General features: G+C 42.3%; 1 protein-coding gene and 1 long non-coding RNA gene across 3 annotated transcripts; one reads left to right on the top strand and one right to left on the bottom strand.

The window, feature by feature from the left end:
- Window positions 1-3073: 3073 nt before the first annotated feature.
- Window positions 3074-19145, bottom strand: NIPSNAP2 (nipsnap homolog 2). Its single transcript, XM_063173827.1, has 10 exons — window positions 19035-19145; window positions 14181-14320; window positions 13316-13361; window positions 10587-10681; window positions 8684-8754; window positions 8185-8325; window positions 7763-7794; window positions 5767-5861; window positions 4893-4976; window positions 3074-4180 (listed from the first exon to the last, which is right to left on the bottom strand). The coding sequence occupies exons 1-10, from the start codon at window positions 19118-19120 to the stop codon at window positions 4116-4118; spliced, it is 855 nt and encodes a 284-aa protein (XP_063029897.1). The 5' UTR covers window positions 19121-19145; the 3' UTR covers window positions 3074-4115.
- LOC134427757 (uncharacterized) lies at window positions 4879-16624 on the top strand. Of its 2 annotated transcripts, none has more exons than XR_010030228.1 (4): window positions 4879-5155; window positions 10797-10865; window positions 12021-13147; window positions 16427-16624. It is a non-coding gene; the product is annotated as an uncharacterized LOC134427757 (long non-coding RNA). The 2 variants fall into 2 exon arrangements; XR_010030227.1 differs by having other exon boundaries at window positions 15651-16624.
- Window positions 19146-21363: the final 2218 nt, after the last annotated feature.

Here is a 21363-nt window from a genome sequence, read left to right as displayed (position 1 = left end):
CACCTGGTAAATGCTGACAACTCTCCTGAGTGTTTTTCACATTGTGGGATTTTCATTTCCCTGACTTGTAAGAATCTCACCTGTGAGGATGGGAAAAGCTTTAGCAATGTTAAAATCCATCACACCTGCCCCTTCCTTCCATCCCCACCACACACAGGAGAAAGATGGGTAAATATGATAGGATTTAATGTAAAAAACATTTAATATCTGCTGAGGTTTTTATCTTCTAAGTCCTTACAAAGAGCCCCAGCATTTTTCCAGAAACTGAAGTGTGGCAATTCTCTTTCACCCCACCACAAATTTCAGAAACAGAAACAAGTGATGTCCCTACCCTCCAAAATTTCAGAGTTTTATAATAATCACTACTTTTCACAATTAGCACTGAATTTCTTTAAGTTATGATGATTAAACCATGAGACAGCTGCTGTCCAGTCATTAAAGCAGCAGCAGCAATTAAAGCAGACACGGGTTCTGTTCATTCTGTGAGGAGATGGGGACAGAGGAGTCACCACAGCCCAGGGTGAGGGCTGCAGCTCTCAGAGATGCTGAAAAATCTTTTTGGCTTGAGCATTTAAACAGCAGAGAAGTAGAAGGGTTAAAAGAAAACAAATCCAGAACCAGACCTGGGATGGTTTTGGAGCAAGGCAGTCATGTAAGAGCCCAAAGAATCTGCAGAGGCTTCAGCAAACCCCACAAAAGCCAAGCAGACAATGCTGGCAGTGCTGCCCACAACTTCTGGGAGTGTTGGAGATGGAAATCCTTCCTGAGGGAAATCCCAGCCAGCTCCCAGGGCAGCTCCTGGACAATCCTGCCTCTGTTCAGGCAGGGCTGCACCAGCAGGGCACATCTGAGGAGTTTCTGCTCCCACTTTTCCCCTGTGCAGTCCCACAGTTAGGAAGTGAAGGAGTTTATTTGCTGGTTTTTTTTTATGGAATTAAAACCAGCAAATAAATAAGGAAATAAAAAGGAAAATAAATAAGGAAATAAAAAGGAAATAAGTCTGCCATGGAGCTGATCAGCTGGAGGGCACTGGGGCATGGCTCAGGGCTCAGACAGAGCCCTGGAAATGAAGTTTAACATTCACAGCAGGAGCTGCTGCCACTCGGGGCTCTATGGAAACGTGGGGCAGTGCCAGGGATTTCACAACAGCTCTTTAGGTCACACTGCCTTGGAAAAAACACCAAACTGCCCCCCTCCCCTTTCACTGGAGGCTGACCTCTAGCCCAGGAGGCAGCAGGAGCATTGCTGAGCTCAGGAGAGGCTCAGCTGTTTTGTCTGTGAAATAGTGGAAAATTCCCAGCAGGGAATAGAGCAGGGGGAGGCAAAGTTTCAGTGTCACAGATTTGCCTGGACACATCCCAGCACAGAGGGGCAAAGTCTGGGGAGCAGCACAGGGCACACAGGCAGGAGCTGGGCTCCAGGTGGGTCTTCTGACCATCCACCTTTATAAAAAAGCTTTTAATGTGATTATTCAATGAGGCAGAATTGCTTTAAATTATGTATTTGCACGAGGGACAGTCTGCAGCCTTCTCCAGGACAATTAAACCTGAGTTTTAATTGTGTCATTGCAGTGGAATAAGAGTTGAGATTTGCCAGAAGCTTTTCCAAGCACTGTCCCCACTTTTCAACCTTTGGGAAGTGATTTCAGCTCTGAACTGCAGCAGCTGTGCTGTAAGAGATGCTGAGGGATTGTTCTGTGAGAAATGCTGAGGGATTGCTGATCAGCTGAATCAAGACAGCAGAGAGAGATTTTCCTTCATTTACCAGAAAATATCTGTATTTCCAACTTGTCCTTCCATTGTTTCCTAGGAGAATATGCAGGATTTGATGAAACACAACCAACAGCTGAATCAGGGAGGAAAGGAAAAGGTTATCACTCATCTGAAAGAACAGCTCCAAAACTTGAACTCAGCCATGGAACCAAGAGGGAAAATCCCAACAGAGTTCACAGAACCAGGGCAAACCCAGCTCAGGCAAAGAGAAGCCAAGGAAAGATTGGCATTGCCCATTTCCATTGGAGCTAACACTGTTGTCTGCAAGGAAAACAGCAGGAACTGCTTTAGCTGCAGGTAAAACAAGGAGTTTTATCAGTTTTATCTGTTTTTTCTGTCCCTGAGGGCAGCCACAGCAGAGCAGGAAGCTCAGAATGAGGGGAGGCTCATCCATAACACACCAGGGCTGGGGAATTCAGAATTCCAGGGGGAATTCAGATCCTGGCAGTGGGTGAGGGACCTGCAGTCTCTGATTTCACCCCACAGGACACCCAGTTACTCCTCTGGTTCCTTATCCAGGCAAAACTTTGTGGTCTTTGGACAACAAGAGCTGTGCCAGGCAGCACTGAATTCCTGGTGAAGGTATAAAACATGGAGTGCATCAGAACACACAAAATCCTGTGGCTCCAAAACTTTTTTGCTGCTTGTTTCTGGCTGAGTTTTCTGGGTGGGAGTTACAAGGACAATTCTCCAGGGAAAAGAAATCTGGGAGAGATAAAAGGACTGGAAGGTGATATTGGCATCTCCTTTTTCCTTCTGCAGCTGCAGAGTAGCCCCAAAAATCAGATAAAATGGTATCCCCAGGGGATATCAGTGCTCAGGGCTGACTTACAAGGAGGATCAGCTCAAATGATTTCCTTGGCCCACTGAGCAACTTCAAGCTGATCCAGCACAGAATGTGCTTCCATAAAACCCCATCATCACTTGGCAACAGGAGGAAAATATAAAACCAGGCAAGAACCAGATCAAATATTGACTTTGTTCAAGGGGAAACTCAAGGGGAGGCACCAGTGCAAGTAGGAAAGAAACCACACCTGAAAAATGAAGAATCATTTGTGGAGAAAAATCAAAAGGAAAAGTGGTTTGTATTTATCTTCACAGAACACTCAGCAGAATGGGATGTGATGGAGAAATTGTAAATTCACTTTGGAGAAGGAGAGCAGAAAATGGGAAATGCTGTCCCCAATCCAGAGAAGTGATATTGGTTAATGAAGCTGAAATATTCTCAATTTTCCATACTAAACACTGCAAGATGAGAGAAAACACAAGTGGTGCAATACACAGGAGATTCCAGCAAAAAGTGAAAATTAAAAGGTTTTTATTGACTGATATGGTCTTCCTGAAAACTTCTTGAAATGTACAAACTGGACATTCAGAACTGATTTGTACATTCAGTATGTTACACTGATTCTTGGAGCCACTTGAGAGAGAGAGAGAGAATATTATTGTCACTTACAGGATGTTCACATCGTTGCAGACACCAAAAAGTGTGGATACATTCTAGCCTAAAAGTGAAACCAAAACAGAACTGGACACCATGGGACACAGAAATGCCAAGCCCAGCTTCACACACCAACCCAGCCCCCCTGTGAGGCTGAACCAGCTCTGCTTATTAAATTCAACCCCTTTTCCCAGAGTTTGGAGCTGTTTGGGGAGGGCAATGCTTTGGGGTGGGTTGATTCCCTGCAGGGTGTTCAGGCAGTGTCTGTGGGGGAAGTGTGGCTCACCCTGCCTGGGATCCATTCCAGGGGGAGGCTGCACACAGATGTGTGCTCAGAGTCCCTGCAATGCCCCTTCTGTCCCCAGCCCATCCCCTGCCACACACAGCACTGTCCCACATTAATGACTGCCAGCCTGCTTGCAAATGGAGATTTGCTCCTTTCAGGCCTGCTCCACCAGCCAGGGGTGATTTCACAGCAACCCCAGAGCTGCTGCTTTCACAACTTGAAATGAAATTCTCATTTCTCCAGAGCCTCTCATTTCACTGCCAGGTTTGTTGTGGAGAGCTGCAGTCATTAAATGCTCACAGCAATGCTGCTCCTGAGCTCTGGGCACTGCCTGTGGAGCAGGAGATTTCAATTCCTGGAGGTCACACGTTCCCTGGGGACCTGGCCCACAGATCTGCACTTGTTTTCAATTCACCAACCTTTTAATCACAGTCTTGTTGTTGGTTTTGTTTTTTTTCCCCTAAGAGCAGAAGGTGGTGGGTTCTGAAGAAAAGAGGTCTCTTTTATAAGCTCAATACAGTACTTTTATATTTCAGACTATGATATACAGTGTATACCATAAATTAAGACAAATACTTGTCACTTCATCTATGTAGGCACAAGAAAATCAGTGACTTTACTGAAGTGGAGAAATCTTCAAGGGTATCATGATTCTGGACTCCATCTCCTGAATAAGGGGCACTGAAAAAAATGGAGAGAGGTTTGAATTTCATTGACAGAGTTCAGCACATTCAGTAATCATCCCTCTAGCACAGTGGTTGTGGGAAAAAATGATTTTAATATCATCTCTCTGCTCGTTTGAAGACAAATATTTCCATTTTTTCCACCAAAATGGAAGTGATCCTACATTTTTGTGGTGTAACTTCCTTTGAAATGTGCCCTGTGGAGCCCAAATCTGACATGCTTGGCACATTCTGGGAGTTCTGCTGTGACAGCTTTCTTTGATCTCAAAGATCTCCTGGCTCTTTGTTCCAAAGTCTAAATTCCCTTTTCCCAGCAATGCATTTAACAAGGCTCCTGTATTTCATTAAATATCAGAAGTAATCATTTAATATCAAGGTAAATTTCACTCCTGGCTCCTTAAATCTTTGGACAAGCATTTACATAAATCTGTTCTCTCACATTCCACAAAAATGCTGCTATAAAAATTCAGTATTAATGCAGCAATTTTTTAGCACTTGGGCAACTTTTCCATGTACAACCAGCTGCAAAATTCACTTTTACAGCTCAGTGCAATGTCCCTCTGCTCCTTTACAGACTAAAAACTGACACAGAAACAAATTTCCCCCTGAGATACAAAACTTTTCCTGCCAGTGGGATGTGCTGAGGAGCAGAGAGGGTGGCACAAAGCCCAAAGTCTGCCCCCAGCATTCCAGAGAAGTTAATGGGTTACCTGTGTAATAAACCAGTTCATCCCAGCCAGGTTTATGCCACGCTGCATTCCTTATATCTTCCCTGGTTTGCAGGTCTTTGTAAGCTGGGAAAACAAGCAAAAAGTGATTCCTTTCCCTCCTGAACAGGAAGAGATTCCTTAAAAGAATTCCAAGGAGGAATTGGGAAAAGCAGGAAGGAAAAAAAAAAAAATCAGGACTTCTCTGGCAGAAGGAAAAGCTCAAAAAGGAGGAGCTGGGGAAGACAGAAAATACCAGGGCACAGGTAAGATAAAGCAGGGGCACAGCTCTACATGAGGGCTGCCAGATTGCTGAAATCTAAAATTCTGGATTGTTGGGATAAGAAAAAAAAACTGAATTATTTCTAACAAATAATTGTTTTTCAAGTTGAACCAATCCTAAGGTGTTTATGAATATGAATGTACAGAGAGAGGCAAAACAGCTCCATGCAGGAATGGAAATAAATGCCTGATTTTCCTTTCTGCAGGTGTGGTGAATGTGAGGTTTGAAATGAAACTGTAAAAAAACTAATTTCAGCATGAGCTGGGACAGCAGGGTCATGGCTGTGGGACTGAGAGCAAACACTGAGCTCCTAATGAGAAAGGGACAGCAGAAACTGGGGGAAAAACAGAATAAACAGGAAATATTCATTTCTTGTTTGGTGAAGAATAAATTTATCTACACAAAACATATTTTAAAAATCAGCAAATTAAAAAATTAAAAAAATGGGAAATTAAAAAAAAAATTAAACCCCAACTTTTAAGACATTTCCTTTGCCTTTTGTAAAACTATTTGTAAAAATTTTATAAAATTAAACTCCTGGGCAAAGTGATTGGGTTGGCTGAGTGGGAGAAGAAAGCAGAAAGAGGAATTTACCCCAGAGGTGATGGACCATGTAGAGCTGTCCAATCTGGGAGAAAAATCCCCCAACTGCTTCATTGTTGTCCTGTCTGAACCGAATGGCTCGGGCCCTGCAGGGGAGCAAAGAGAAAATGGGGAAAAATCAGGGAAAATGGGGAAAAAAACACGGAAAAATGGGAAAAAAACAGACTGGATGGGAAGCTGGAATGTTAAACTGATTTTGCTGTGCATTTCAGCAATTAAAAGTGAGAGAAAAGCTGCAGCATGCTCGTTTTCAGCAGTAAGTAAAATTAAAATTGGAGGCTACATTTTCACTAAATTTTGTATTCATCATTGTTCAATCAAAGTCAGGATAAAGATAATTGTTGGGATATCAGGGAAAATGGGGAAAAAACAGTGGAAAATGGGGAAAAAACATTGGAAAATAGGAAAAAAACAGACTTGAAGAGAAGCTGGAATGGTAAACTGCATTTGCTGTGCACTGCAGCATGCTCGTTTTCAGCCCCAAGTAATTAAGATTTACCTCTGTGTCTTGTTGGGATGCATTAAAATTGGAGGCCACATTTCACTAAATTTTGTATTAATCATTTTTTCAACCAAAGTTAGGATAAAGATAATTGTTGGGACATCAGGAAATTGGGGAAAAACCATTGGAAAATGGGGAAAAAGCAGACTGGAAGGGAAGCTGCAATGTTAAATTGCATTTGCTGTGCATTTCAGCAATTAAAAGTGAGAGAAAAGCTGCAGCATGCTCGTTTTCAGCACTAAGTAAAATTAAAATTGGAGGCTACATTTTCACTAAATTTTTGTATTAATCATCTTTCAACCAAAGTCAGGATAAAGATAATTTTTAGAACATCAGGTAAAACTGGGGAAAACCATTGGAAAATGGGGGAAAACCATTGGAAAATAGGAAAAAAACAGACTTGAAGAGAAACTGGAATGTTAAACTACATCTGCTGTGCACTGCAGCATGCTCACTGTCAGCACCAAATAATCAAGATTTACCTCTGTGTCTTTTTAGGATGCATTAAAATTGAAGGCCACATTTCACTAAATTTTGTCTTAATCATTTTTTCAACCAAATTGAGGATAAAGAGAATTGCTGGGACAGTTAAACCCAGCAGTTAACCTTTATAGTTAACCAGTTAACTTTTATAGAAGGTTTTATTACTAAATCTCAAAGTTTTAGTCATGTCAGCTTTGCCACATTAATTTTCCACAGATTTTGTGGTAGTGGAATACAACCTTTTATTCATGCAGATCTTTGCATAAATTAAGATAAATATTCCTCTTGTTTTATGTTATAAAACAGATTTTCTAACAGTAGAGATGTGCCTATTTTATTAAAAAATTCTAAATTAAATTTGTTCAAATTACTGTAATTGAAAAAATTATATTAATGACAGGTCTGAAGATCTAAGTCCTCACTTTTGTCCAAATAATTGAAAATATTTCAAATTGTTTAACTATCAACCACTAGAACAGAGAATGTAAATTGAAATAAGCTTACACTGGTTAAAAATGTGAGTGTAAATTGAAATAAGCTTACACTGGTTATAAATAAGACAAACCCACAAGCACGAAATCAATAGAAAACTGTCTCAAATACTTCTAACCCATATATCAAAATACAAATGTGCTGCTCAGCAGATTTTCAGAAGTAACCTGACTTTGAAAGCTTAAAGAGCCAAGATTTCAGCTGGAAGTGCTTTGGGAAAGATGAACCAAGCTTCCCACGAGTGCCATTCTTCCCAAGCAGCTTTCTGCTGAAATTCCAGGTTTTTGTAGCAAACTAAAAGGGTTTTGGGAAGCAAAGCCAAACCACAGAGGGTTGTTTGTGCACAAATTTGCTTTTTTTTCCCTCAGAGGGTCACAGGACTGTCTGAGCAGGGCCCTGGACTGGGGTTTGATGGCTTTGGTGCCACCCTGGCACCTCCTGTCCTGCTTTTTCCAACCAGGAGCATCCCAGGGCTGAAGGCAACACTTACCTTAATTAATTAACACTTACCAGTAATTGCCCCATTCAATCATTGTTCCAGGCTGCAGAAACAAAACCCACTGTTAAAACTAGAATTTAAAACAAAATATTATACAATTTTCACACCATTTCTGTATGGAAACCACCCTGCATTGACACAATCCCTTCCTGGGAGTGATAAGAATATTTAAATAATCTTTAATTGCTCCGTTTACCACTTCTTAGTCATCTCTGAAGCATCCCTCAAAGCAAGCACAGGGTTTCAGATCAGGATCTTGTTGGAGCCTGCCTTCACCTCAGACCCCACACTGAGAGCAGCCCTGACTCAGAAACCACCCCAGATAAAAATCAGATTTTCCAGATAAGCTCTGCTTGCCATAAAAACCTCCCAAAGGTTTTAGGACAGCACAAAAACTGAAAAAAAATCAGAAAGAAATCAATTCTGGACTTACTCTGAGTTGGTAGGACCTCAGTTCATAAATATTAGGGCCATCTCTGGGAACAGGCTCATTCCAGAAGCTGAACTCCAGCAGGAGCTGGTTCTTACGGGACAGGAGCATGTTACCCCTCTCCTTCCGGAATTCTGTGAATTCCTAAAAAAAATAATGGGGCAAAATGGGGCAAATTCTGCAACAACAAACAGCAGGACACCACATCTGCCTTAAAATGTTTTTTTTGTTTGTTTTTTTTTTTTTTTTAATGCTGTCAGGGTTGTGGGACAGTGAAATCCTGAAAGGAATCTGAATTCTCTCTGGTAAATCTGAGAATTCCAAGGATTTATAGGGGAAATAATCAGGAATGAAACATTAATGTGACAATAAATCCTTTCTCCAAGAGCTTTCTGGGCTTGTACAGGAAGGGAGGAGACACTTTGGTATCTAAATCTGCATTTTTTAATTTGCTCTGCCTGTTCTTTGTTCTTTTCTGAGTAACAAAATCAGTATTTTTTACCTTATTTTGACGAAGTTTGCTCATGACCTCATTGAGAGCTGGGTAACCTCCCTCATATCTCCACAAATGAACTGAAACAGAGAAAATTTCACTTTTTTCAGGCATGTCCCAGACCAGTGGTAAATCTCATGGAAAAATCACACTATAGAATGTTCTTCACACTATAAAATTACACAAAAATAGAAACCAAGCAGCAGGTTTCAAAATAGATTTTCATTAATGAAAATCACATTGGATTATTTTAGGGATAATGGAATCATCTCCTTTTTGAAAGGGATTCTCTTGGAAAATTTTACAATTCACTCTGAGGGTAACAGAGGAATTTCTGAAAGGACTTTTTGTTGCCATGCTAGTAAGATGTGATGGCTTGTCATGACTGTTATTGAAATTAAGATTCAGCTGAAGAGGATGACTTAGTTCCAAAAATTGCTTTGTACCAATTTCATCTAAGAGCAGCAGAGGGGCAGATTTTCAGTTCAGTAAACTACTCCAGCACACAAGCAAGACACTTTCTGTAGGACATGAAAAATGATGCAAATGTTATTTCTGAGCTCAACATGAATAAAAGCAGAAGAAAACTGAATATTTGCTGGGATTTCCCCTATAAAAATAATCCCAGTATCTATGGTTGTATCTAAATATTTTTCAAAGCATTCCCTCTTTAATAAATCAGAATAAAGCCCTTTAATAAATCACAGAAAGATGTATTTACAAGCATTTAGTATAGAAAGGCAATAATTTCACCTCACAGAAAAATAAAACTTATTTCCTGCCCTCTGCAGCAGCTCAGTGAGTTTTCCACAGGCTGATGGAGAGCAGATTTCTCCTCCTGCTCCTGCTGCCTCACCCCCAGGGCAGATTTGATGGCTCCACCTGATATTAACCCAGCACTGATCACTAATAATTCATTATTATTGTTAATTATCTCATTATGTTGATATTTTCTCAATATGCTAACAAGTCCAACCCCACAATCTGCTTTATTCCAGTGCTGCAAGAACATTTCCAAGGCAGGCTGGGGATGCAGTGACAGACCCAGGCTGTGTTCATCTGTTCCAAAAGCAGCCACTGGGACTTGCCTGAGGAATTCCCATTTCAATTGTCCTCATTCCCCAACTCCCCTTCAACTTCCAGGGTTGCTCTCAGACATTGTTTGGTTCATCTGCTGTTAATTCCCTGCATTTGTTCAGTGTCAATACTGCAATATGCTGGCACTGCAGGGAGAATTGCTGTGTGCAGGAGTTGATTTTTTAATTAGGAAGCCCCAGCACTGAGCCTCTCACAGAACCTCTGTGGGTTTGGATCTGTGGCTTCTCATTCCTTCCAATTCCCAGGGCATTTTTCAGGTTTTCTCTCTGCACTGGGCTCTTTGGAGTTACCTCTGTAGCAGCTCTTCAGCCATGTCTAGCTCCAGTTTGTTTTCATAGTTAGGCAGTATCCTTGTATGAACATGAACAGAAAGATTTTTATTTTCCCCCAGTAAAGTTTAATGTGAAGTTTACAATGCAGATGGGTTGGAATGATTTGAAATTCATTATTATCATACAGCCTGAAAGGCTGAGCAAAGCTTTTACAGTGCCCAAGGAGGGACAAACTCTGCCTTTGCAAGAGTCACCCATAAATATTCAGTGTATTTTACAAATATATCCCCAAAACATCTTCATTTTACCAACCATCACCACCTGGAAAACACGAAAACACACCAACAACGAGACAAAACTGAAGGGATTTTGAAGGGATGAATGCTCTGCTGTCCAACCAGCACAAAAAGCAAGCAGTGCACATTTATTTAAGACAGCTGAGGAGTGATGCACAAACCCCCCTCAGTGCACACAGGGGAGATGATTTCAAAAGAAGAAAACCTGCCAAGCACATGGGTGTACATTGTACTTCTATCTCCTACCAGCCTGATCCTGCTCTCCGTACCACGTGTTCCAAGTCCCCACCAGAGCACAAGGGTAGTGTTTTTCTTCATGAATCTTTGGCAGCACCTCTTGACTTGAAAACAAGGAACACACAGACACTGGGTTGCATTGCCTTCAGGGAGGCCACACTTGATCAATGTATAACACAGCATCATGCTAGGAACATTCACATAAGGTTTATTTTGCAGAGGAGAAAGCTGAAATGGCAAATTCTGTTATGCAGGGGGAAGGTGGCTGCACCCCCATGGAGAATTAAGGTGAGTGTTACCATTTTTGAGAAATTTATAACAAAGATCTACAACATTTTTATAATATATAACATTTACTGCATCTTTGGATGCAGTAAATGAAGTGTATCTAAACAATTAAGTCTATCTAAAAGGTTATCCAACACATCAGGAAAACAAGTATCAGGATATCTCAGTGACAACTCAGCCTCCATGGGTGATTTGTTTGAGGAAAAGCTTTTCTTTGCTTGAGGAAAAGCCTCCCTCAAGGCAGAAGAACTCAGAAATATGAAAGCACACTCTTCTAAACCAGTTACAGCTGCTGAGCTGAATGAATAAAAATAATCTGATAAATGAAATAGTGGCTGTAGCTCACAGTATTGATTTTTGATTTCAGAAAGTGCTCCTACTTTGAGGCAACTCACCCTCTAATGAACAGTGGGACAATCTTAAAAATACCTCCAACTCAAAATTCCTGTCTGATTTTTCCCAGGATTTCTAACACTCTTTCAAACTTTAGCAGTGGCCCATATTAGCATGAGGAAATTAAGTTTTGCTGATTGCTGACTCAGTCAAGACAGCTTTCCCTGCACTGTGCCTTGATGAATAAGTCAATTAGTCTGGTTGAACTCTGCCTTTTTTCTATTTTTCCCTCCATAATTACCCTTCTTCCTCAGTTTGGCTCACAGGCAGAGTCTCTGCACAGTATCAAGGAATAAAAAGTAGGCTGGGCTGGGGTGGGAGTCATTAGGGATGAGTTTTCCTCTGGATTCTGCCACTGACTTTCCAGACAACCTTGAGCAAATCTCATTACCAATTTGTACCTCGACATTTTCTCACTAGCCAGTGTAAATAATATGATAAAATGACTCTCCAAGGATATTCTCAAGGATAGTTCATTTTTTTGCAAAGCAGAATGAGATCCTGGAAAGGCAGCTTTGAAGAGGAATGGGAAAATATTGCATAATTCTACCATATATTGTTGAAAATTAGAGAAAAAAATGCACACAGAACATCTTTTAAAAAAACCTGTCTCTAATTTTTCAGCTCTTAAATCACAGTGATTCATGAAATAATCTTGTAATTGTCTTCATTACATTATTTATGAATACCTGATGATGATGATGACTAATCCTCATTTTGATATGATACAGAATTAACCTGTTCTTTTCTTTCTTTCTTTAGGAAGAGGCAGGAGGGAAGTTCAGAGAGGCTTTATTTTGTTTATTACTTTATTCAAGTTTGTCTCCTTGCCTGAAATGCTTCAATTTGCTCAGGAAAGAAAGAATCAATCCAACCACAGATATTTCATCTGACTGCTGTCAGCAGTTTCTTTCTTTGCTGTTTGTCTCTTTCCTTGCAAAGAGAAATCTCTGCTCTCACTCAACATTCAGGCAGCTCATGAAATTCTGCAGAGAAGTGATTCCCTGGCTTGCATCATTGGACATGTTTATATTCAGCTTTTAAACAGCAAGCTGGCTGAATGCTAATTGTCCTTTAGTGTGTGTCTATTTTTAAACAAAAAAAAAGCTAAAAATACCTTGATTGAATGTTATTCTAGTGGCTTTTTATGCTTCTACAGCAGGGAGAACAGTTCTGGGTTATCCAGACTAACACAGAGGTGAGAGATGAGCTGAGGACATGAACTGGGAGCTGGGATTTCCTCCCCTCCCTGCAGCCCAGCTGCTGTGCTCACACCTCAAAGTTGGTTGCAGGAAGGTGTCATTATTGTCACTATTGTCATTGTGCTGAGAATGTTTGTATTGGCAGTGAGAAAAGCACTGCTGGCTGCCAGGCTCAGCCCCAGATTTAAACACACAGCTCTTTCAGGGCTCCAGAGGGGAAATTGTGGAGGCAGAAAGGAGTAATAGTTCTGCAGTTTTATTCTTAAAGCAAAATGTCAGTAATTCCTAAAGCTGTAGCTGTTTGGGAAAGCTGTCTCAGTACTGCTCCCTCTGGAGGGAATCACCCCAAAGCACAAACCCCATCCAAGGGTTTCTGTAACTCCTTGAGCTCAGCAGCAGGATTTGTGCAGAGGGATAAAAATGAGCTGACAGGAAATCAACCCCTGAGTTTCAACATCTGAGTTTAACATTGGTAAAGTTTTATTTAACACTGGTCTCTCTTTCCTTCCAGTGTGCACACAAACCCCAGCTGCAGTGGGAATGCCAAAACTCCACCCCTCCCTGCAGGGATCAGAACTTTAACATCACTCAGGGTAGGGGGGAGCTGCTCCAGGAAATGTCACCAGAGCTCTCAGGACAGGAATCACCCTCAACTACAGCTCAGGAAATGGCAATGCCAAGAGAGAGGTGGGGTGAACTGAGTGCAGGGCATTTTGCTCTTTCATAGATTCTAATTAATACCAAATCCTAAAAAAGCAGATTTTTTGTCACCTCCCCTCTACATAATTCAAATATAACTATGATATCTGCCAAATCAACATGGCAAAAAGGTGAAAATAGAACTCACACACTTACCAGAGCTTGTTGTAGGCCTCTAGACATTCAGGTTTGACATTGTGAACTGCAACAACAACAAGAGAGCCATGAGACAGGCAGGGACAGGGGGAGGAGAGGTGCTGTGAGCACAGAGCCATCACTCACTGCAGTTTGTGCAGACAGGGACAGGAGCACAGAGCCATCACTCACTGCAGTTTGTGCAGGCAGGGACAGGGACAGGGACAGGAGCACAGAGCCATCACTCACACTGCAGTTTGTGCAGGCAGGGACAGGGACAGGGACAGGAGCACAGAGCCATCACTCACACTGCAGTTTGTGCAGGCAGGGACAGGGACAGGAGCACAGAGCCATCACTCACTGCAGTTTGTGCAGGCAGGGACAGGGACAGGGACAGGAGCACAGAGCCATCACTCACACTGCAGTTTGTGCAGGCAGGGACAGGGACAGGAGCACAGAGCCATCACTCACATTGCAGTTTGTGCAGGCAGGGACAGGAGCACAGAGCCATCACTCACTGCAGTTTGTACAGGCAGGGACAGGGACAGGAGTTCTAGGGACAGGGACAGGGTGCAGTGCACTGAACCATCACTCACACTGCAGTTTGTACAGACAGGGACAGGGACAGGGACAGGAGCACAGAGCCATCACTCACACTGCAGTTTGTGCAGGCAGGGACAGGGACAGGAGCACAGAGCCATCACTCACACTGCAGTTTGTGCAGGCAGGGACAGGAGCACAGAGCCATCACTCACTGCAGTTTGTACAGGCAGGGACAGGGACAGGAGTTCTAGGGACAGGGACAGGGTGCAGTGCACTGAACCATCACTCACACTGCAGTTTGTACAGGCAGGGACAGGGACAGGAGCACAAAGCCATCACTCACACTGCAGTTTGTACAGGCTGCTGGTCTCTCTTTTGGCCAGGAGGTTGGAGTGGGCATCTTTCCTGGGGTCCACCTTGCGCACAAAGAGGGATTTCAGCCAGCTGTCCTCACGGGCACTGCGGGCTGAGGAGCCCAGACCCCTGCAGGGAACAAGCACAGCCCTGAGCACCAGGCAGGGAACCCAGGTCACTGCATGGCAATGAGCACAGCACAACCAGAAACTGTGCTGGCACAAGGGACACTCACACACTGCTGAAACCTCCCTGCCAGGCTCTACCAGCAAGGCAAAGGTGGCTCATCCACACTGAGATTGATAATTTCACTATATTATATTATATTATATTATATTATATTATATTATATTATATTATATTATATTATGTTATGTTATGTTATGTTATGTTATGTTATGTTATGTTATGTTATGTTATGTTATGTTATGTTATATTATATTATATTATATTATATTATATTATATTATCATCATATAAAATTAATATACTACATACGACAATATAATAATATAATTATAGAAATTATTATAATTATAATTAATGATAAATATTTTATCGTAATATGATCAATAATAATGTATTAATTATATCACAGTAATATAATATAATATAATATAATATAATATAATATAATATAATATAATATAATATAATATAATATAATATAATATAATATAATATAATATAATATAATATAATATAATATAATATAATGTAATATAATATAATATAATATAATATGATATAGCATAACAAAACATAATATAATATAATATAATATAATATAATATAATATAATATAATATAATATAATATAATATAATATAATATAATATAATATAATATAATATAATATAATATAATATAATATAATATAATTTAGACATAATTATATTATTTCACTAGACATTATAGATTACCATTTCACAGAGATTATCATCCCATAGTTATCCACTGTGGGATGATGCTCTTTTTTGACCCAGAGATGTTTTAAACCTTTTTTTAATTTTCTGTCTCATGTGAAGGGTGAGACAGATATTATAATATGATGTTATAATTAACTATATTAAATGTATAATTAATATATTATAATATTATGCTATAATATGTTACAATTCACACTACCACAATCAGAAGCTAAATATTTTTAATCACATTATAAGCTTAATTACATTATAATTATAATTACATGTAAGTATTATAAAATTATTATTACATTAAAAATTGCTTGGCCTATCAGCTTTAGCCACACAATGCTGTAAATGCCTTAAAGCCAATAATCTAAAATTACCTCTCATGGGTGCCACTACAGTGCATCTTTTATAGTTCTATTCCTCCAAAGTATCCAGTCTGATTTGCAAGGCCATGCTTTGAAACTTGTTTCTAGTTCCATTTCTCTCTCAACAATGTCTCTTCTGTTTTATGGCATTTCTAAGTCAGCATTTCTTATCTCCAGGTTTGCACACAGATGCACTCACTGTGTGAGCCTTCTGCCAGGCTCTGAGAACTCTCTCCAAATCCATTTCCCACATTTCCCCCTCTCTCTTGATAAGAAAAAAACTTTTTGGATGGCTTTGTTCATCATTTGCTGTGTGACGTACACAAGGTATTAACATTGCACTGTAACAATTAATGTATATAAAATATTCAGTGAAACTTTAAAAATTCTCTACAAATCCATTCCCACAATGCCCATTATCCATGGTTATTCCCTGTGTAATGTCTGTTTCTTCTGCTATTTCTCCTCTTTTTAACCCACTGCCTTTGCCCAGGGCTGGGTCTGGCCTGGTGTAAACAGTCAGGAGTGAAAAAGAGCAAAAAAGGTGCAGAAGGAAAAGTGCAGAGTGTAAAAGGGAAAGGAACTGCCATATGTTCCTGTGCTGCTTAAAGACAGCTCTACAAAAGGGGAAGGGAAATGCCTTTCAAGAGGAAAAACAGCATGAAAGGCTAATTTGGGGAAAAGATGGGTGGTAGGAAACAACCAGCCAGGAAATATTTCAATTCCAGATTCCAGCAACATTTAGGGACACAGAGCCAGGCTCTCTGCACAACATCCAAGTTTCCTTGCCTCAAAAGACAAAATTTTCACTCTCTTTTCTTATCTAATCTTTATTCAGCTTCTCCAAGTACACTTTCAGAATAGTGGCACCTCCTTTACATCAGAGCACACAGACCAAGAGATAACTGTGCTGTTTAAAGTGATGTGTGAAAGGAATTATTCCTCTTTTCCAGATGAGCAGGACAAGGCATCTGATGCATTTCACTGATCCTCTACAATGTCTGAGAAGCTCAAATGGTTTTGCTTCTTTCTCTTCCTTCCATTTGCCTTATTTTGACAGCCTCATAGTAGCCACAGTGAAGAAAATTAATTCTGTCACAAGTTTCTCCTGAAATACTAAAATATTAAATGTGGTATTTATATTTACAACATATATTTACTTCTAAGCTGGAAATTTCAGCCTTTTCCTATCTCAACTTTTCACCCTTAATTACTGATTTGGGGATCCAGAAGACAGCTGGACCTCCAGCCCAAAGCTTTCTACCAGGAAAAATAAAAAAAAGGGAAATAAAATCTCAATTTCCTTTGGGAAAACATCCCCCTGGACACACCTGTGTTACACAAAACCATTTTTTTACAACAATTCCACCTTTTAATCCCAGTGTCAGAAAAGAACATAATGACCTGGTTCTGCCCATGAGAGCAGGATGGAGGAGAGGGAAAGTATTTCACAGCAGAGAAACAACAAGCACAGCTGAGATGACCTTCAGCAGGAAGAAATAATGTCTAAATCTTGGTGTGTTTATTGGAAATGGTGCCTCCCTTGCTCTGGGCACACACACACAGACATGTGGCTGTGCTGGAAGCCAAGCAGATATTCCTGAGGGCAGGCATTTGAAGGGCATTCCATGATAGGGCTGCTGCTGGAGTGGAGCTTTCTCTGAGCACAGGGGTGAATCTCATCTCAGAAATTCAAGAAATTCAATTTTGTTTAAAAAAGCTCCCTCAAGTGAAGCCCTCACTGGCTCCAGGAGGCAGAAGTCAAGCCCACTCCTGCAATACTCATATCTGTAAATTCTCATTTTAAACCATTCCTTCCCCTTTATCAAACAAAGTTAGCAAAGTAATATTTAGAAAACTCATCCACAAGGATCATTGTTTGCAGCAAACTTTGAAGAGAAATAATCCTGATGCTTTTTTGTGAGCTTCAGCAGCAGCAGGAGTAAACTGGAGCTACAGGGATAAAAAAGCAAATTTCTCTGCTATTAGGAGAATCTCATGATTTGAATGTTCAACTGCACCTAAAACTGGAGATATGGTTAATTTTCAAAACAATGTCATGAATAATATTTTACTTTTATGGAAAATCTTCTCCCCAGCAGCTGTAAAGCTCCTCATGAGCACTGATTAACACATCACAACTAAATATACACCTCACACAGAACTAAGATAACAGGCTGAGTTCATTAAAGCAGATGCTCACTGCACCCAAACTGAGATTCAAGGGCCTGATTTTTAATCAATATCCTAAAATATCACTGAACCAAGAAGCCCTGGACTGATCATTGGTTCAGTTTTTTGGGCAATCTGTACCCAAAATTATCTCTGGAGGAACAGGAACTGAATTTAGGTCTTCCAACAGCTGTGAGCATCAGCCTGTCTTTGGCAGCAAGTTCTCAAGCTGCAAATATTAACTGTGGGCTTTGCTTTCTTGCTGCAAAGGTTGGGCTCTGAACACAGAGGCTAACACTGAATAACTTGATTAGATTAAATTAAGAATGTAAGGGAAATCACTTCTTTACACTTAGCTCCTGCTTTAGCACAAAATATAACCAGGGTGGGACACACCAGGTCAATACTTAGATTTTGCACAAATCCAAATCTGCCTGGAAGAGTAAGAAAAGCAACTTGTCTATCTTTGACAGTTTTTAATCTGTGGTCTAAACAAAGTTTATTCGAAACTAAAATAACTCCAAAACACGCAGGTAAAATCTCAAAACACATTCCCTGAACAGCTGCTTGCAGGGATGCTTTTAGTTTTGCCTTTTCTGAGGTTGAAGCAGCAGCTTTCCCTGTTTAAAGAAAGGGAGGAAAAACTGTGTAGAGCCATCGCAGCTTGGGAATTCCCGTGTTTCCATCACCCTGTGCCTGCTTCCTCCGCTCTGTGTGTGTGTGTGTGTGTCACCCCTGCACACAGAAATGCCAATCTTTACACCCCAAAACTTGCGGGATGCGCCTCTCTGTGTGCCCTGGTAGCGGGGTGCAGATCCCAGCTCCCTGGGGACATGGAAACCCCAGCCGCGAGTCCCAAGGGGATCCTACGAGTGGCACGAAGATGTCGGGATGTGCAGCCAGGCAGCCCAGCCCCGGGGGAACGCAGATTTCGGGCTGTGCACCCTGTTGCTCGGAGGAGTTGGGATCGCGGAGGGCCAGCGAGCATCCAGGTACTGAAATGCCGGCAATTCACGTGTGGGTGCCCGGTTCCGTGTGTGCCGTGCGGGGGTGTCCGTGCAGGGCTGAGGCGGCGGTGCAGGATCGGCTCTCGCTGCCCCCCGAGCCCGGGCACCGGCCCGGCCACAGCCACACTCCCAGCCAGGGGCGGGCTGGGAGGAGGGAAGGAAGGGGCCGGCCTTGCGGCCCGTGACCTTGAGGGACACCCCGGCACCTCCTCGCACTCCCCGCCCCAGGCCCGGCCGCTGCCCCGCCAGCGGGGCGCCATTTCCAGCCTGGCAAGGGGACGCTCTGCGCGGCGAGGCTCCGGGTGGCTCGGGCGGCGCCGGCTCCGCGTGCGGCTTCCCCCGGGCGGCCCCGTCCCGCCCGCCTCGCCCCCTCAGGGCTCACCTGAGGGTCAGCCCGGCGCCGGGCTGCAGGCGCGGCACGGCGGGCGCTCCCGCCAGGCTCCCCCGCAGCAGCACTCGCGCCGCCATCTTGCTCCCGCCGCCTCCCTCCTGGGCCGGGGGCTGCGGCCACGCCCCCTGGCGGGCAGCGCCGCCTGCGCATGCGCGGCCCTGCCGGCCCCGGGACCCCCTCACGGGCCCTCAGCCCCCCCAGGGCTCGGTTTGGGGGGACGAAGTTGGGTTTAGGGGGACCCTGCTCAGCTTTGGGGACCGCTACTCAGATAGAGGCGACCTAGCTCTAGTTTTGGGGTCCCCCAGTATAGGTTTTGGCGAACCAAGTGGGTTTTGGGGGACCGCTACTCAGATATAGGGGACCGAGCTCTAGTTTTGGGGTCCTGAGTCGGGTTTAGGGGGACCCTGCTCAGCTTTGGGGACAGCTACTCAGATATAGGGGACCTAGCTCTAGTTTTGGGGTTCCCTAGCCTCGGTTTGGGGGGACCAAGTCGGATTTAGGAGGACCCTGCCCTGGTTTAGGAACACCTAGTCAGACATAGAGGAACCCCAGCCCCAGTTTGGGAAAACTCTGTCAAATTTAGCCTGGTTTGGGGGGGTCTAGCTGCATTTGGGGGGACCCCAGCCACAGTTTTGGAGGATCTGCTGGTTTAGGGGTACCCAAGCCCCGGTTTTGTGAAGGACCCACTTGGATTTCGTGAGATCCCCAAGCCCTGGTTTTTAGAGACTGCAGCCCCAGTTTGGGGGGACCTTGGGCCCAGTTTGGGGCCCTCCAATCAGATTTAGGGGGATCATAGCCCCAATTTTGGGAATCCCAGCCCTGGTTTTAGGGGACGCAGCTGAATTTAGGGACCCCCAGCCCTGGGTTGTTGCTCTCCTGGTACATTTTTCACTCGCTGGCAGCAGAAGGGTTTGCCTCACGCTGCTCTGCTGTACTCAGAGAAATTTTGGCTGAGGAGGAGGAGGTGTGTGCTGGCATCGAATCCTTAAATCACTTCAAATTGAGGATAAAGTGATAATTAGGGTAATAATTAAAGGGCAGTTCTAAAAGCAACAAGCCAATAAACACAGAAAGCAGTCAGTGACTAATCCTTATCATTCCACATAACACCTATAATGATTCTATCTTGGCCCTATAAACTTTCCTTTCCCATTTTATGATTTTTCTATCAGCACTCTCAGACTAATGCAGAAGATAACACATATGATGTGTTTTAACATCACAAAAGCACAATCTTCGTACTTTAAAACAATTTAACCTGCAATTGCCATCACTCTATTAAATAACACAGTCTGATATGTAATTTGGTTTTAGTCACATTTTGATCTGACAGTGTGACAAGTTCTTGAGCAACCCTCCCAGAGCCTACACTGGAAAAATTATAACCTTCTGTGATGAATCAATCATATAGAAAAAAATGGCATTTTCACAGCTACTCAAGGGGAATTACAAGAAAAGAAAATATTCACTCCCCTAATTAGATGTAGATACAATCTTTTAAGCAAACAGGAAATCTTTTCTATTTTTTATAATTATGTAGCATTAGAATATTTATATCCCATATGTTAAGGGTCAAGTTCTGCTTGGATACAATTTGAGTGCATTTCCTACAGCCCAGGGCCAAACTCTACCCTGTATCCAAGTTCTCCCAATCTCTGCTTGGATGAAGTTTCACATTTTGCATTCACCTGGGCAGGGATCAGAGCTCAGGTTTTTTCTTTCCTTTGATCAGCCAGCTCCAGTTCCTGAGGAATTTACATAAACCCAAACCTCTTCAACAAACAAGAAAAAACCCTACAGCCACATATTTAAGGCACTTCCTCAACTTCAGAGTGCCCACAAAATTTTACACAGAGACATTTCAGTGAAAGTTTCTTGACATCCACATGAACATTCAAAGAGCAGCATTTTTTGCTTTGAGGCACTAAAGGAACTTCAAGTTTTGAATTTTTGCTGTCCCAAATAATTAGCTGAGTTCAGTCACGCTTTTTAGGCAGCCAGAACTGATTTTGTGCACAAAGTTAAAGGGCAAATGATCTTTAATACTGTGACAACAGCAGAAAACACAACTGGAAGCTACTCAGTTGCTTAAAATAAGATCTTTTGGGTCAGAGGAAAAGATTTTAGGTCTGATACACCTTGTTTTGCTTCTGATCCTAAAGACCAACAGACATTTTCTTTGGCAAGGATTTCTCACAGCTCTCCTATGCCACTGTCCCCTCCCACATGTACAAATTTTGAGGCAGGTGCCCTTCTAGATCCAAAGTCAGAAACTTGAGGCTGCTGCAACAGCTGCAGGCTCTCAGCTTGCTGCATGCCC

Source organism: Melospiza melodia, chromosome 21 (assembly GCF_035770615.1).
Source record: "Melospiza melodia melodia isolate bMelMel2 chromosome 21, bMelMel2.pri, whole genome shotgun sequence".
Classification (NCBI taxonomy): domain Eukaryota; kingdom Metazoa; phylum Chordata; class Aves; order Passeriformes; family Passerellidae; genus Melospiza; species Melospiza melodia.
Note: the sequence above shows the minus strand (reverse complement) of the source record. Positions and strands in the feature narration are given on the sequence as shown.

Bases quoted from the DNA above. Each gene is read 5' to 3' on its own strand.
- NIPSNAP2 (XM_063173827.1), bottom strand. From the start codon at position 19,120: ATGGCGGCGCGAGTGCTGCTGCGGGGGAGCCTGGCGGGAGCGCCCGCC. The intron at 10,682-13,315 runs GTAAGTGTGTGA...CTTGTTTTCAAG, and splicing joins GAGGCCTACAACAAGCTCTG to TCAAGAGGTGCTGCCAAAGA. The intron at 8,326-8,683 runs GTAAAAAATACT...TATTTTTTTTAG, and splicing joins GCAAACTTCGTCAAAATAAG to GAATTCACAGAATTCCGGAA.